The 17,669-nt window shown below is 48.5% G+C and overlaps 1 protein-coding gene across 1 annotated transcript in view; it reads right to left on the bottom strand.

The window, feature by feature from the left end:
- The window catches only part of LOC140427776 (sorting nexin-9-like), a 169,236-nt gene that overhangs the window by 55,530 nt on the left and 96,037 nt on the right, over positions 1 to 17,669 (bottom strand). The window contains exon 8 of the mRNA XM_072513416.1: positions 12,366 to 12,483. Coding sequence (XP_072369517.1) covers positions 12,366 to 12,483 — 118 coding nt within the window. The remainder of the gene's footprint in view (positions 1 to 12,365; positions 12,484 to 17,669) is intronic.

The following is a 17,669-nucleotide window of genomic DNA, read 5'->3' as shown; positions in this document are numbered from 1 at the left end:
GTCAGAGTGTGGGTGGAGCTGAGCTCTGGTTCTCAAAGTTTCACTTTGAGAAAAAGCTTGGGTGTGTCTGGGTTTTCCAGTGAGCTGCAGCTGAAGTTAAACAAAGAGCTGTCCTGTTGATCTCTACCATCCAAAGACTATCTCTGGATCATTTGGTGAATTCAGAATTATAAATGTTCTCAATAGTGAATGTGAACCTAATGTGCTCCTGTTTAAAGGTTTGATAAGTCTTTTGGATGTTTAAAGGACAGCTTAAAGGATTACTTAGTGTTGTATTCTTTGGGGGTTATCTTTGAATTAATGGGTGCTAAGATGTTCACTGTATGTTTTAAAAAGGTTAACTTGAGTACATAGAATAAACATTGTTTTGTTTAAAAAAAAATACTGGTCCATTTCTGCTGTACCATACTTGTAGAGTGAGCCGTGTGCTCCCATACCACAATCTATTGAAAGTTGTGGGTCAGGTGAAATCCATGATACACTTTGGGATTCTCTAAACCATGACCCATAACAATGTCAAGGCCCATTTTTAACAGGAGCTCTTGAAAGAAAGGCATTAAAAATGCAAATGCACTGCAATTCTATGAAGACAATGGGATTTGCTCCCTGGCGACTTAAATCCCACCAGACACTCAGCATCCCTATGGAGGACAAAATAACCCCATCTCCTGTTGATTTATATCTCAAAAATATGTCAAAACGTTTCTGAGATGAAAGGTAAAAAGAAAACCGGGATTATTACAACACTGGATGCAAGACATGTTAATTGGGTTCCCATCTGAGAACGCACAGAAATGAGTTTAAAAACTGGCTCTGCCAAAAAGCAGAGAGAGGCCCACAAGCAGGAAGAAAGAAACATGACTGTTAGTGAAGAATTCTGCTGGAGAACAGCAGAAAAGATGTCTTTCTCTATGGAAGCCACAAAATGGGTATCTTCAACAAAGTGCAGACTGAAACAAAGTCAAGTCCAGAATTTTACCGGTAACTCCCTAACTTCAATGGCCGCAAAATTCCACAATCCATATTTCACGGACAAGCAAAGAACTTACTCATATATATTTCTTTATCTTTTATTGGGACTCTTAATTTTCTTAACTCTGGTTGTGTGTGTGACGTGTATTCCCTTTTGGGTTTTAGTAATTGTTAAACTTACTCATTATTTGATGCAAGCAAACCTGATTTGATTTGGCTCCATGTTAAAAAGCAAATGATTTGGAATGGAAAAGGCATACAAGGGGGAAAATTACTTATAAAAACATACTTTTGTTGTGACCACCCGAGGGGGCAGAATAAAGGGGGATCTAGCTCACTCCTCCTCATCCAGTTGTAACAATATCAGCATCAGTGCACCCTGCATATGTGTAACAAAGTAGATATATAATCAGACCACACAGCACAGGGAGGGACATGACAGAGAGGGACATGTGGCCCTTTGTGCTGGTGTTGGCTTTTTGAAAAGTCTTTCAATTAATCTAATTTCTCATCAGATTTGTCCCCTTCAAGTAGTTGTCGGATTGTCTTATGCAAGTTATTAATGAACCTGTAACCTCCACCCTTTCAGCCAATGCTTTCCAGATCGTAACAACTCGCTGTGTAAGAAAAATACTCTTATCATCCCTCTGGCTCCTTTGAAATTATTTTCATTCTGTGTCATTTTGTCCGTAGCAGTGGAAACAATTTCTTCCTATTTACTCTATCAGAGCCTTCATAATTTTGAATATTTCTATTATATCTGTCCGTAACTTCTCTGCTTTAACGAGAACAGTCCCACCTTCTCTATTCTCGCCTCATAATTGAAGACACCACAACCGTGGTATCATTCTAGTAAATCTCCTCTGTACCTTCTTCATGGTCTTGACAATATTCCTGAAGGCGTCACGGTAGCACAGTGGTTAGCACAGTTGCGTCACAGCTCCAGGGCCCCAGGCTCGATTCCCGGCTTGGGTGACTGTCTGCGTGTAGTCTGCATGTTCTCCTCGTGTCTGCGTGGGTTTCCTCCGGGTGCTCGGGTTTCCTCCCACAGTCCAAAGATGTGCAGGTTAGGTGGATTGGCTATGTTAAATTGCCACTAGGTTAGGTTGGGTTACTGGGATGGGGTGGAGGGGTGGGCTTAAATGGGATGCTCTTTCCAAGAGCTGGTGCAGACTCGATGGGCCGAATGGCTTCCTTCTGCACTGTAAATTCTATGATTCTATGAAGTGTCATGTGAAGAATTGGACACAATTGCCGCTGAGGGGCATAACCAATGCTTTATGAAGGATCAGCACAAGGTGCTTTGTTTTGTACTCTATGCCTCTATTATTAAAGCTATTGATCCCATATGTCTTTTTAACAGCCTATCAACTACTCACATTGCCTAGTTTACATAAACTCTCCAAGCCTCTCTGCCATTAAAATTGCACTCTTTACCTCTCCTCATTAGCTCTTCTAGAATGCGTCCCATCACATTTCCAGCCGTAAATTCCATCTGGTTTGTGACTGTCCATTTCACTGGTCTATTTCCTCCTCATGTTTGACACTCCTCATTATTTCCTACATTATTAATGTAATTTATTCACATATTCAGAGAATGTTTGGGGGATGTGTTTTACATATGCAGGAATGCGACCATTTACTAGTGAGCAAAAAAACATCAGCTATCTTGGCATTGCATTGTATCTTCAAATACTGCTTTCAGCGAGTGCTAAATGATGGTCAACACAAAGAAAAAGAATGGTGCCATAATTTAGGCTGCATTTCATCAGAATTAATGACTGGGCCATTTTATGATCTCAAAACTGATTATTCCACAAGTTAGTAGTTCAATGGAAAAGTAGTCCTGCTCATACTTTAAAAACTACAAGGTAAAAATCTCGAGCTGGGAATGGCTTTAGAGATTATTGGGGTAGACAAAAATGTACTGAGGCTGTGAGTTTAGGAAGTCTTTTCTAAGCAGCGCAACAGCAGACAATGAAGGTAAGAGTATCAATGAAGATTCTGGGGTTGAGTTTAATCATCTTTGGTGTTAACTGGATCCACACCAGCTGGTGAAATCAAAACTATGACACACTGGCTGGGATTCTCCGATCCGGCGCTGGGTCGGAGAATCGCCGGGGGTGACGCATAAATCCCGCCACGCCGCTCCGATGCCAGGCCGCTGATTCTCCGGACACTGAAGAATCGGTGGCAATCGCGCCGGCGCGGTTGCTGCAGCGCTGGTCAGGAACCGTTAAGTGCCCCCCCCAGCGATTCTCCGCGCTCGATGGGCCGAGTGCCTGCTGGTGTGGTTCACATGTGGTCCCACCCTGCGGGACCTCGGCGTTCTGGCCATGGGGGCCGTCCTGGTGGGGGGGCGGGGTGAGCCGACTCCGGGGGGGGGGGGGCGGGGGACTCCACAGTGGCGAGGCCCACGATCGGGGGCAACCGATCGGCGGGCGGGCTCATTCCGGGGGTGGGGCCTAAGTTCCTTCATGCCTATCCCCTGTAGGGCTTCGCCATACTGCCCGGGGGCGCGCATGCGTGGACCCATGCCGGCCGTGGCGTGTGCATGCGCGGACCCGCGCTGCCCGTGTTGGGCAGGCTTTCGGCGCCGGAGCAGCGCACAGCACTCCAGCGCCGTTCTAGCCCCCTAGGAAGGAGTGAATGCTTGTGCCTGGAGCCCCGTTGACGCCGCCGTCGCTCACGCCGGTTTTGACACCGGCGTCAACACTTGGCCGGGATTTCAGAGAATCCCGTCCACTGAGTCTTTCATTGGTAAGAAAGTTTATGGATTTTGTTTTATGTCAGTACTCTTCACGTTCGCCCAGTGTCCCAGCTATCCCCTATTTATATATGTGTTCAAATACCCACCACCTGTTTACTGTAAGAACGTAATTGCCATTAAGATACCATCACAATATAATTGATGAGACTTTGACATTTGGGGTTAGAGTGTACTGAAACCTTGCCTTGAAGTGAAGAAAAGAATCCATTTTATGGCAGATGGTAGTTGATTATGGGGCCCAATTTAGGTAGTTATCTGCTTCATTAAACCAACACTGGGTAATGGGGCAAATTAAATAGGCAGTGGTTTGAGAATACATACAGAGTGAGTAGCATCATGAGGTATTGGTGAAGATGTTTAAATATCCACCAACAGTTTTACTATTTGGCTAATAACACAAAATATATTTTATTAAAACAAGAACTTAATAAATACTAGTGCGTATCTCTGTGACAGATGAAGTTCTGGCCTCCTTAATCTCACAAGAAAATTTGCAATTCAGCTATTAGTCTATGCTGGCACTTTGCTACATCAACCCCCAGCCAGTCCCAAACCTTTGGCCCTATAAATCCCTTGCTCTAAATCTTTACCCAACTTTCCCTTAGAAACCACAAACTTTCTCTGAGGTGCTGTCTCCATGCTGCAACAACTATCTATGTCAAATTTCTCCAACCTCTCTTCTCACATACCAAGACAATTTTAAACCAATGATTCCTTCTCACTGACTCGCAAAATACTTTTGATATTTCTCACAGTTGGTACTTGGTAACGGTAGCCTTGTTTTTATCACACAACTAATTTTAGGTTTAAGTTTTGGCTTTTTTTACCCATGGAATTTGATTCCTTGATGCAACATCTCTTTGCCATATAGAAATATATTTATTTGTATTCTAGCCATCTCATTTTTGAAAATTTGATCCGGCAAGCTGTTTGCAAATTTCTCTGCCCAGTTAATTTAGGCCAGATCCCTCATTATTTAACTGAGATGTGCTTTTACCCAGTCCAGCTAGCTTATATTTGATTGTCTCTTTCTGTTTGGACATTGTCCAACAAAGGTGATATTGGATTGGATTAGATTTTTTTATTGTCATATGTACCGAGTTACAGTGGAACATATTGTTCTGCATGTTGCTCAGACAGATCATTCCGTACATGAAATGAAAATACATAATAGAGCAAACATAAAATACACAATGCAAATACATAGACAAAGGCATCAGGTAAAGCATACAGGAGTGTAGTCCTACTCGGTAGAGAAGATGTGTGAAGAGATCAGATCAGTCCATAAGAGAGTCATTTAGGAGTCTGGTAACAGTGGGGAAGAAGCTGTTTTTGAATCTGTTAGTGCGTGTTCTCAGACTTTTGTATCTTCTGTCCGATGGAAGAAATTGGAAGAGTGAGTAAGCTGGGTGGGAGGGGTCTTTGATTATGCTGCCCGCTTTCCCAAGGCAGTGGGAGGTGTAGACAGAGTCAATGAATGGGAGGCGGGTTTGTGTGATGGACTGGGCGGTGTTCACGACTCTCTGTAGTTTCTTACGGTCTTGGGCCGAGCAGTTGCCATACCAGGCTGTGATGCAGCGAGATAGGATGCTTTCTATGGTGCACCTGTAAAAGTTGGTAAGAGTCAATGCGGACATGCCAAATTTCCTTCGTTTCCTGAGGAAGTATAGGCACTGTTGTGTTTTCATGGATGGGGGAAGCATGCAGGGGTGAAATCAAATAAAGTAACATTTGTGAATGCATGTCCCATTTACCATAAAATCCTACGAAGTGATGTCCACAAGACCATCATATTAACTCTAACCAAGTCTCAGAAAGGTGCTGCATCTTTGTTTAAACAGGAATGACTATTTATGTCATGTAATGTAGATGCAAGAAGAAAGAATGTGGAACAAGAGAAATAAATTTAATAGATTGATGTGGAGAAGCTAATAAGAGAATGTATGAGAGCAGGAATGGAGAAGGAGAGATAGAGCGTGGAAAAGAAATAAAGATTCGGAGAGTCACAGAGAGAGAGGTAATACAAAGAGAGATTTACCGACAGAGTGAAATATTTTTATGTTAACTATGAGCAATACTGCTGGTGACCAACTAGTTAAATTGTAGTTGTGTAATTTAAATGTTTTCATCTGGGCCCTGTTGTAAATCTGGTAACCAAATTTAGTGTTCCAATTGATGTACTGTAGTTTGCGCATGGACAATATATATTTAGCTTATCTACTGTACTATCTGTTCTGTACTAAATATCTTTATATGTTTCATTCTATTATGATTGCCACTTTCGCATATTACATATCACTATTTATTTTCAGTTCACTTCCCGAATATCACACTTTTGAATGGTGTGTTCTCTTGTAGCCGAAGAAACGTCAGTAAGAATAGTAACTTTATTATTGTAAGTAAGCTCCCTGAACTGGTCACATGATCACCAATAACCAAGGACAGATGAGATGTGTTTAATTATACAGGGGCTGAAATGGGTCTAAGGTGGTAACACAGAACAGGCCAGCAGCCTGATTTACACCCCACCCGGTTTTCTTCTGCATTAACTTTGAAGGAAATTTTAAAACTAGGCAAGGTGGGGAACCGGCTGCCAATAAGCCGTCAGCCATTTTGCACTGCCATCCAAGGACAACTTGGTGATCATTGTTCCCATTGCGCAAACACAGCGTTTAAAAAAAGTTCAAAAGCAACATTCGACAGATTCAATTTTTAAAATCCAACAATGAAGTTGGTGTTATTATGCAAAATATATAAAACTCTGTTGCGAAAGCGGGTCTGTGTTCCTTTTTAAGTCATAAATTTTAATAGCGGTTTAGTAAATGTTTACGCAACACAAGTTTGATCAGGTCATTAAATTTAGAGACTGAAATTAATGATATTCTCAGTATGTGTGTAATATTTACTAATACTAGATACAAGTTGATGCACGATCAATTAGACTCGAAGATGAGGTTGTATCATAACTGAAGGCTTTAATAGACTAGATCTGTTCCCCAGCAGCTTCGGGACAGAATGAGGGCTGCTGGGACGGCACCGGTTCTTATATCCCGCCTGTCAGGGCGGAGCCACATACCAAACAGCCAATGGTAAGCTGCTAGGCTTACCCAATAGTCTACAGCCTCTCGGGTACCGCAATACCTGATACTACCACATTCATCCCCTGTTAAAAAAGAGTCCGGTGGGGGTGGTGGCCAGTGGTTACAATTGCATTGAACATGGTATGATCAGATATGGAGGTACCATGAGTATTTACAAGTGTGGGAGATGTATATATAGTCAGTGTTCATGTACAGTTACAGTTACAGTGTAGCAATCAGTCGGTCGGGTGGCCTGGTCGTCCTCCTGGATCGTCTGAGCCTCTGTGGTGGTTCTGGTGGGGGTCCGGGCGTCTGCGACTCCGGGAGCGTGGCTTCGTCGTCCATGGCAGCTTCGTCAACCCTAGGCGGCGCTGGTGGGGCAAATGGCTGACACGAGAGGGGGGCACCTGTAGGGGGCATCTGTGGGCGGGATAGCCTAGGTAGGAGGGCCGGGAGGACCAACCGCCCAGTGAGGTGCTGTGGGGGGGTAAGGGGGTGGGGGCAATGGTTCGGGTGCGCGTGGGGTTCCGGAGGGTGCCAGGTCCCGGAGGGAGACTGTATCTTGCCGGCTGTCAGGGAACGCCACGTAGGCGTACTGGGGGTTAGCGTGCAGCAGGTGGACCCTCTCGGCCAACGGGTCCGACTTGTGTGCCCGCACGTGCTTCCGAAACAGGATGGGTCTGGGTGTCGCTAGCCAGGTTGGGAGCGAGGTCCCGGAGGAGGACTTCCTGGGGAAGACAAGGAGACGTTCATGAGGTGTCTGGTTGGTTGTGGTACAAAGCAGTGACCGAATGGTGTGGAGGTCCTCCGGGAGGACTTCCTGCCAGCGGGAGACTGGGAGATTCCTGGACCGTAGGGCCAGTAGGACGGTCTTCCAAACCGTTCCGTTCTCGCTCTCTACCTGCCCGTTTCCCTGGAGGTTGTAACTGGTCATCCTGCTTGAGGCGATGCCCTTGCTGAGCAGGAATTGACGCAGTTCGTCGCTCAGAAAGGAGGACCCCCTATCACTGTGCATGTACGCGGGGAACCCGAACAGTATAAAGATACCCTGGAGGGCCTTTTTTTTAAAAAATATATTTTATTGAAATTTTATTTTCCCTGAGCAACATTTTTCCCGCTTACAAAACAAGCGAAACGATAACAGTAACAAAACAGAAATTTTAAAACTTTTTAACAATAATAATAATAGTAGTAATAATATACAAGTAACAAAACCTCATACTCTATTGACCTATACTCAACTGCCTCCCCCCACCCCCCCCCCCCCCCCCCTCCCGCCTGGGTTGCTGCTGCTGGTCATCCGTCTTCCCTCTAACGTTCCCCTAGGTAGTCGCGAAATGGCTGCCACCGCCTGGTGAACCCTTGAGCCGATCCTCTCAAGGCAAACTTTATCTGCTCCAGTTTAATAAACCCCGCCATATCGTTTACCCAGGCCTCCAGTCCGGGGGGTTTCGCCTCCTTCCACATGAGTAGGATCCTGCGCCGGGCTACGAGGGATGCAAAGGCCACGACATCGGCCTCTTTCGCCTCCTGCACTCCCGGCTCTTCCGCAACTCCAAATAGAGCTAACCCCCAGCCTGGTTTGACCCGGGCCTTCACCACCTGCGAAATCACTCCCGTCACTCCCTTCCAATACCCTTCCAGTGCCGGGCACGCCCAAAACATATGTGCGTGGTTTGCCGGGCTCCCGCCACACCTCCTACATTTGTCCTCCACTCCAAAGAACCTGCTCAATCTTGCCCCCGTTATGTGTGCTCTATGTAGCACCTTAAATTGAATCAGGCTAAGCCTGGCACATGAGGAAGATGCCTGCTTAGGGCATCAGCCCACATACCCTCCTCTATCTCCTCCCCTAATTCTTCTTCCCACTTTCTTTTTAGTTCGCCCACCGACTCCTCCCCCTCTTCCCTCATCTCTCTATAAATCTCTGACACCTTGCCCTCTCCGACCCACACCCCTGAAAGCATCCTGTCCTGTATCCCCTGTGTCGGGAGCCGCGGAAATTCCCTCGACCCTGGAGGGCCTTGATGACAGTGGTAGTGGTCATGTCGGGGCAGGGGATGGCGAACGGGAACCGGGAGTACTTGTCAATCACGTTCAGGAAGTACGTGTTGCGGTCGGTGGAGGGGAGGGGGCCTTTAAAGTCCATACTGAGGCGTTCAAAGGGACGGGAAGCCTTTATCAGGTGCGCCCTCTCTGGCCGGTAGAAGTGCGGTTTGCACTCCGCGCAGATTTGGCAGTCCCTGGTGACTGTCCTGACCTCGTCGATAGAGTCGGGCAGGTTGCGGGCCTTAATGAAGTGGAAAAAGCGAGTGACCCCCGGGTGGCAGAGGTCCTCGTGGAGGGCTCGGAGGCGGTCCACTTGTGCGGTGGCACACGTGCCGTGGGACAGGGCATCGGGAGGCTCGTTTAGCTTACCATGGCGGTACAAGATATCGTAGTTGTAGGTGGAGAGTTCGATCCTCCACCGCAAGATCTTGTCGTTTTTTATCTTGCCCCGCTGTGCATTATCGAACATGAACGCTACCGACCATTGGTCAGTGAGGAGAGTGAATCTCCTGCCAGCCAGGTAATGCCTCCAATGTCGCACAGCTTCTACTATGACCTGGACCTCCTTTTCGACCGAGGAATGGCGAATTTCTGAAGCATGGAGGGTCCGGGAGAAGAAGGCCACGGGTCTGCCTGCTTGGTTGAGGGTGGCGGCCAGAGCTACGTCGGACGCATCGCTCTCGACCTGGAAGGGGAGGGACTCGTCGATGGCGCGCATCGTGGCCTTTGCAATGTCTGCTTTGATGCAGCAGAAGGCCTGGCGGGCCCCCATCGACAGGGGGAAGGTTGTGGACTGGATTAGGGGTCGGGCTTTGTCTGCGTAGTTGGGGACCCACTGTGCGTAATAGCTGAAAAACCCGAGGCAGCGCTTCAGGGCCTTGGGGCAGTGAGGAAGGGGGAACTCCATTAGGGGGCGCATGCGTTCAGGGTCGGGGCCTATAACTCCATTTCGCACTACGTAGCCAAGAATGGCTAAGCGGTCAGTGCTAAATACGCATTTATCCTTATTGTACGTTAAGGACTGTCGCGGTCTGGAAATTTTTGGAGGTTGGTGTCGTGGCCCTGCTGGTCATGGCCGCAGGTGGTGACGTTATCAAGATACGGGAACATTGCACGTAAGCAATACCAGCCAACCATTCGGTCCATCACGCGTTGGAAGACCGAGACTCCATTAGTGACACCAAAGGGAACCCTTACAAATTGGTAGAGCCGCCCATCTGCTTCGAAGGCAGTGTACTTGCGGTCACTAGTGCGGAGGGGCAGCTGATGGTAGGCGGACTTGAGATCCACCGTGGAGAAGACCTTGTATTGCGCGATCCGGTTCACCAGGTCGGCTATGCGGGGGAGAGGGTACGCGTCCAGTTGCGTAAATCTGTTGATGGTCTGACTGTAGTCAATGACCATCCTATGTTTCTCCCCGGTCTTTACCACCACTACTTGAGCTGTCCAGGGACTGTTGCTAGCTTCAATGACCCCTTCCCTCAGTAGCCTGATGAAGCCGGTGACGTGCGTAGACCTGGTTTACAGGTCCTGGGCACTGTACCGTCTGCTCCTGGTGGCGACGGGTTTGCAATCCGGGGTGAGGTTCGCAAATCGGGAAGGCAGGTCGACCTTAAGGGTCGTGAGGCCGCAGACAGTAAGGGGGGGTTTAGGGCCGCCGAATTTAAAGGTCAAGCTTTGCAAGTTACATTGGAAGTCCAACCCCAGGAGTGTAGCCGCGCAGAGGTGCGGCAGGACATAAAGGCACAAATTGTTGAATTTCCTGCCTTGGACAGTGAGGTTTGCTAGGCAGAACCCCTTTATCTCCACTGAGTGTGACCCGGAGGCCAGGGAGATTCTTTGGTTTACAGGGTGGGTAACAAGTGAACAGCGCCTTACCGTGTCGGGGTGTATAAAGCTCTCCGTGCTCCCAGAGTCGATCAGGCAAGACATCTCGTGGCCGTTGATGAAGATCGTCGTCGTTGCTGTTGCGAGTGTCCGAGGTCGATTTTGGTCCAGCGTCACCGAGGCCAGATGGAGCAGTTGTGGGTTGTGATCGGGCAGCATGTAGTCGGCTGTGCTGGTGGCCTGGGCTCCATCCAAGATGGCGTCTCCCATGGATCGCACATGGTGGTCGGGGATGTACAAAATGGCGGCGGGGATGGATAAAATGGCGGCGCCCATCCGTCCAGCGTGGCGTCCGAGGGGCAAGATGGCCGTGGCCATGGGTCGGGCGTGGTCCTCGGATAGGGGGGTGGCGGTGAGTGCTGGCCACCTGGGGCCCGAAGGGAAGGTTGCCGCGGCGGTCCGGAGTCGTTGGAGACCGCGGCCACGGCTCGTGCTCGGCATACCCCCACAAAATGGCCCTTCTTGCCGCACCCTTTGCATGTAGAGGTGCGGTCTGGGCAGCGCTGACGGGGGTGCTTCGCCTGCCCACAGAGAAAGCAACGGGGCCAACGGAGCTAGCGGGCCGTCTTACAGCGCAGGCCTGCGGGGACACGGGGAAGGTCAGTGGGGCTGCCGCTGCGGGATGCCACGCAGCTCAGGGGGCCGCCGCGCGGTCAGGCGCATAGGACTGCGCATTTCTGGGGCAACATCCATGGACCCTGCCAGGGCCCGTGCTTCTCTCAGTCCCAGGGTATCCTTTTCTAAAAGTCTTTGTCGGATCTCTGAAGAGCTCATACCTGCTACAAAGGCATCCCGCATTAGAAGTTTTGTGTGCTCGCTGCCCGAAACTTGCGGGCAGCCACAGTTTCTGCCCAGCACCAGTAGAGCACGGTAGAAGTCCTCCAGCGATTCCCCGGGGCTTTACCTTCTAGTTGCAAGCCGGTGATGTGCGTAGACCTGGTTTACAGGGCGGATATAATGTCCCTTTAACAGTTCGATCGCATCATCATAGTCCTCCGCCTCCTCGATGAGGGAGAATATTCCAGGGCTTACTCTCGGGTGCAGGAGATGCAGTTTCTGTTCTCCTGAGGGGTGCCTCCGGCCATCTCGAGGTAGCCTTTAAAGCACGCCAGCCAGTGCTTAAAAATCGCAGCCGAGTTCTCCGCGTGGGGGCTGAGTTGTAGACACTCCGGCTTGATTCGGAGATCCATTCTTTCAGCACAAGAGTAGTCTATTAAATTGATGCACGATCAATTCGACTTGAAGATGAGGTTGTATCATAACTGAAGGCTTTAATAGACTAGATCTGTTCCCCAGCAGCTTCGGTACAGAATGAGGGCTGCTGGGATGGCACCTGTTCTTATACCCCACCTGTCAGGGCGGAGCCACATACCAAACAGCCAATGATAAGCTGCTAGGCTTACCCAATGGTCTACAGCCTCTCGGATCACGCAATACCTGATACTACCACACAAGTAGAGGTAGCAACCAAAAAATTGCCATGTTTTCACCTTTGTAATTTGCTATTTATACATTACATTCCAGTTCTATTAAGAGCAGATATTGATGATGTAATCAGCATTAAAACATGCCAAATCCGTTCATAACATATTTCATTCAGTACTTACATGGAATGTCTTTTTCTGGAAGTTGAGGGATTGGAATTATGGACCCAAACTTCTCGATTAGTCGACAATATAGCCAGTCAAAATGTTTGTATCGGTGGTAAACTGATACATGTGTGTCCTAAAAATGTTGACAAATTAACTTCAAGAACATTCTGAGAGCAAAATATTTCATAACAAAATATGAAATGAATGTGAATATCAAATCCAAGCATTTTGATTCACAAAATAGTTTTCAACAGCCCAGCGGGATTTCAAAAGTGACGCCAAGACATCTCCCCTTTTTTAAAATTTAGGGTACCCAATTATTTTTTTTCCAATTAAGGGGAAATGTAGCATGGCCAATCCACCTAACCTGCACATCTTTGGGTTGTGGGGGTGATACCCACGCAGACACGGGGAGAATGTGCAAACTCCACACAGACAGTGACCTGGGGCCTGGATTGAATCCGGGTCCTCATCGCCGTAAGCAGCAGTGCTAACCACTGTGCCACCATGCCGCGTGGCCTGATCACCAAATTCTACAGTCATACGTGTTAAAAGCAAAATGTTTGTGGTCATACATGAAGTGATTGTCTCCATTTTCTCCATGAACTATGGCCTTCTGATGATAAATATTTTGTGGACTGCAAGTTACAAACAAATACTGAACTGGGAAAAACCTGAAGAGGATGAAACTTATAACTGCGCGTCAAGAAATCCAAAGAGATCTGACTGTTGTTATTCACCAAGTTGCACAAAGGTTGCCTAGGCAATGAATTGAGCTTCCTTTATTTTTGTCATTCCGTTTACACCTTCCCTTACTTCTTCTGTTTTCCAGGGCCACATATTACATCTTTGCTGGAATCACAAGCTGGTTTATTTCCAAGCTTTTGCAAATGTCATGAGGTAAATAGTAGCTGGAAGATGTGCTTAATTAGTCCCTCTGTTTCATCACCCTTGAAGGTGAAGCTGCCATGAAGGGATTTTGGGCAAAAGCTTGTCTGTTACTGGTCTGTAATAACAGAGTGACAATCTAACAGACTGTGTGGCCTGCTTCACTTGCTATGATACTTTCAGGAGATTTTTAATAGCCATGGGCGAAATTCTCCGGAAACGGCGCGATGTCCGCCGACTGGCACCCAAAACGGCGCCAATCAGACGGGCATCGCGCCGCCCCAAAGGTGCGGAATGCTCCGCGTCTTTGGGGGCCGAGCCCCAACATTGAGGGGCTAGGCCGGCGCCGGAGGAATTTCCACCCCGCCAGCTGGCGGAAACGGCCTTTGTTGCCCCGCCAGCTGGCGCGGAAATGACATCTCCGGGCGGCACATGCGCGGGAGCGTCAGCGGCCGCTGACAGTTTCCCGCGCATGCGCAGTGGAGGGAGTCTCTTCTGCCTCCGCCATGGTGGTGACCGTGGCGGAGGCGGAAGGGAAAGAGTGCCCCCACGGCACAGGCCCGCCCGCGGATCGGTGGGCCCCAATCGCGGGCCAGGCCACCGTGTGGGCACCCCCCCGGGGCCAGCTCGCCCCGCCTTGTCCTGCCGCTAAGGTAGGTGATTTAATTTACGCCGGCGGGACAGGCAATTTATCGGCGGGACTTCGGCCCATCCGGGCCGGAGAATCGAGAGGGGGGGCCCGCCAACCGGCGCAGCGTGATTCCCGCCCACGCTAAATCTCCGGTGCCGGAGACTTCGGCAACCAGCCGGGGCGGGATTCACGCCAGCCCCCGGCGATTGTCCGACCCAGCGGGGTGTCGGAGAATGTCGCCCCATATCTAGAATCATAGAATGGTTAGGCACAGACGGCGTCCATTTGATCTGCCTATCTGTGCTGGCTCATCTAACAATTCATCTAAAGCCAGTTCCCCGTCTTCTCCCTGTAGACTGCAATTCGTCTTTTTTAGATAATATCCAACTCTCTCTTAAATGCCTCAGTTATTATATTATATATTATTAGCATTGTGCAGGCCAAGGATTGGAGGTGGAGGAGCAGTCTCTGTCAGCGAGAGAACCTGAGAACATCTCAGAAGGTAAGCAAGTGATTTTTACTTTTATACCTTTTTTCAAATTGTGTGTGTCGGGGGGGACAGAAAAGCTGTGACCTGAGTGGCTGGTTGGGATTCTAACCTAAATTTTTTTGACTATTTGGGAACTAATTAAACATAATAACTTAATTATAATTTAGAGGATATCTAAGCCAGAGATCGGAGGATATTATAGTTAGCTATCGCATTTCTATTAGAAATCTAGTGCTAGGAAACAGATAGTTGACAGTAACTTTGTAATTTAAAAAAAAAAAGACAAATTTTAATTTTAATTAATTGACGCAATGTCAGTTAGAGGGGTGCTGTGCTCTGACTGTGAGATGTGGCAGGTCCGGGAGGCTTCCAGCGTCCTGGATGGCTTCATCTGCAGAAAGTGCACCCAACTGCAGCTCCTCACAGACCGCATGGTTCGGTTGGAGCAGCAATTGGATGCACTTAGGAGCATGCAGGTGGCGGAAAGCGTCATAGATCGCAGTTATGTAAGTGTGGTCACACCCAAGGTGCAGGCAGAGAAATGGGTGACCACCAGAAAGGGCAGGCAGTCAGTGCAGGAATCCCCTGTGGTTGTCCCCCTCTCGAACAGATATACCCCTTTGGATACTGTCGGGGGGGATAGCCTATCAGGGGAAAACAGCAGCAGCCAGAGCAGTGGCACCACGGCTGGCTCTGATGTTCAGAAGGGAGGGTCAAAGCGCAGAAGAGTAATAGTTATAGGGGACTCTATAGTCAGGGGAACAGATAGGCGCTTCTGTGGACGTGAAAGAGACTCCAGGATGGTATGTTGCCTCCCTGGTGCCAGGGTCCAGGATGTCTCCGAACGGGTAGAGGGAATCCTGAAGGGGGAGGGCAAACTGGTAGAGGTCGTTGTACATATTGGTACTAACGACATAGGCAGGAAGAGGCATGAGGTCCTGCAGCAGGAGTTCAGGGAGCTAGGCAGAAAGTTAAAAGACAGGACCTCGAGGGTTGTAATCTCGGGATTACTCCCTGTGCCACGTGCCAGTGAGGCTAGAAATAGGAAGATAGAGCAGACAAACACGTGGCTAAACAGCTGGTGTAGGAGGGAGGGTTTCGGTTATCTGGACCACTGGGAGCTCTTCCGGGGCAGGTGTGACCTGTATAAGATGGACGGGTTGCATCTAAACCGGAGAGGCATAAATATCCTGGCCGCGAGATTTGCTAGTGTCACACGGGAGGGTTTAAACTAGTATGGCAGGGGGGTGGGCACGGGAGCAATAGGTCAGAAGGTGAGAGCGTTGAGGGAGAACTAGGGAATATGGACAGTGTGGCTCTGAGGCAGAGCAGACGGGGAGAAGTTGCTGAACACAGCGGGTCTGGTGGCCTGAAGTGCATATGTTTTAATGCAAGGAGCATTACGGGTAAGGCAGATGAACTTAGAGCTTGGATTACTACTTGGAACTATGATGTTGTTGCCATTACAGAGACCTGGTTGAGGGAAGGGCAGGATTGGCAGCTAAACGTTCCAGGATTTAGATGTTTCAGGCGGGATAGAGGGGGATGTAAAAGGGGAGGCGGAGTTGCGCTACTTGTTCAGGAGAGTATCACAGCTATACAGCGAGAGGACACCTCAGAGGGCAGTGAGGCTATATGGGTAGAGATCAGGAATAAGAAGGGTGCAGTCACAATGTTGGGGGTATACTACAGGCCTCCCAACAGCCAGCGGGAGATAGAGGAGCAGATAGGTAGACAGATTTTGGAAAAGAGTAAAAACAACAGGGTTGTGGTGATGGGAGACTTCAACTTCCCCAATATTGACTGGGACTCACTTAGTGCCAGAGGCTTAGACGGGGCAGAGTTTGTAAGGAGCATCCAGGAGGGCTTCTTAAAACAATATGTAAACAGTCCAACTAGGGAAGAGGCGGTACTGGACCTGGTATTGGGGAATGAGCCCGGCCAGGTGGTAGATGTTTCAGTAGGGGAGCATTTCGGTAACAGTGACCACAATTCAGTAAGTTTTAAAGTACTGGTGGACAAGGATAAGAGTGGTCCGAGGATGAATGTGCTAAATTGGGGGAAGGCTAATTATAACAATATTAGGCGGGAACTGAAGAGCATAGATTGGGGGCGGATGTTTGAGGGCAAATCAACATCTGACATGTGGGAGGCTTTCAAGTGTCAGTTGATAGGAATACAGGACAGGCATGTTCCTGTGAGGAAGAAAGACAAATACGGCAATTTTCGGGAACCTTGGATGACGAATGATATTGTAGGCCTCGTCAAAAAGAAAAAGGAGGCATTTGTCAGGGCTAAAAGGCTGGGAACAGACGAAGCCTGTGTGGCATATAAGGAAAGTAGGAAGGAACTTAAGCAGGGAGTCAGGAGGGCTAGAAGGGGTCATGAAAAGTCATTGGCAAATAGGGTTAAGGAAAATCCCAAGGCTTTTTACACTTACATAAAAAGCAAGAGGGTAGCCAGGGAAAGAGTTGGCCCACTGAAGGATAGGCAAGGGAATCTATGTGTGGAGCCAGAGGAAATGGGCGAGGTACTAAATGAATACTTTGCATCAGTATTCACCAAAGAGAAGGAATTGGTAGATGTTGAGTCTGGAGAAGGGGGTGTAGATAGCCTGGGTCACATTGTGATCCAAAAAGACGAGGTGTTGGGTGTCTTAAAAAATATTAAGGTAGATAAGTCCCCAGGGCCGGATGGGATCTACCCCAGAATACTGAAGGAGGCTGGAGAGGAAATTGCTGAGGCCTTGACAGAAATCTTTGGATCCTCGCTGTCTTCAGGGGATGTCCCGGAGGACTGGAGAATAGCCAATGTTGTTCCTCTGTTTAAGAAGGGTGGCAGGGATAATCCCGGGAACTACAGGCCGGTGAGCCTTACTTCAGTGGTAGGGAAATTACTGGAGAGAATTCTTCGAGACAGGATCTACTCCCATTTGGAAGCAAATGGACGTATTAGTGAGAGGCAGCACGGTTTTGTGAAGGGGAGGTCGTGTCTCACTAACTTGATAGAGTTTTTCGAGGAGGTCACTAAGATGATTGATGCAGGTAGGGCAGTAGATGTTGTCTATATGGACTTCAGTAAGGCCTTTGACAAGGTCCCTCATGGTAGACTAGTACAAAAGGTGAAGTCACACGGGATCAGGGGTGAACTGGCAAGGTGGATACAGAACTGGCTAGGCCATAGAAGGCAGAGGGTAGCAATGGAGGGATGCTTTTCTAATTGGAGGGCTGTGACCAGTGGTGTTCCACAGGGATCAGTGCTGGGACCTTTGCTCTTTGTAGTATATATAAATGATTTGGAGGAAAATGTA

The sequence above is a fragment of the Scyliorhinus torazame genome, chromosome 8 (genome assembly GCF_047496885.1).
Source record: "Scyliorhinus torazame isolate Kashiwa2021f chromosome 8, sScyTor2.1, whole genome shotgun sequence".
NCBI classification, from domain to species: domain Eukaryota; kingdom Metazoa; phylum Chordata; class Chondrichthyes; order Carcharhiniformes; family Scyliorhinidae; genus Scyliorhinus; species Scyliorhinus torazame.
This window is presented reverse-complemented; position numbering and strand designations above follow the sequence as displayed.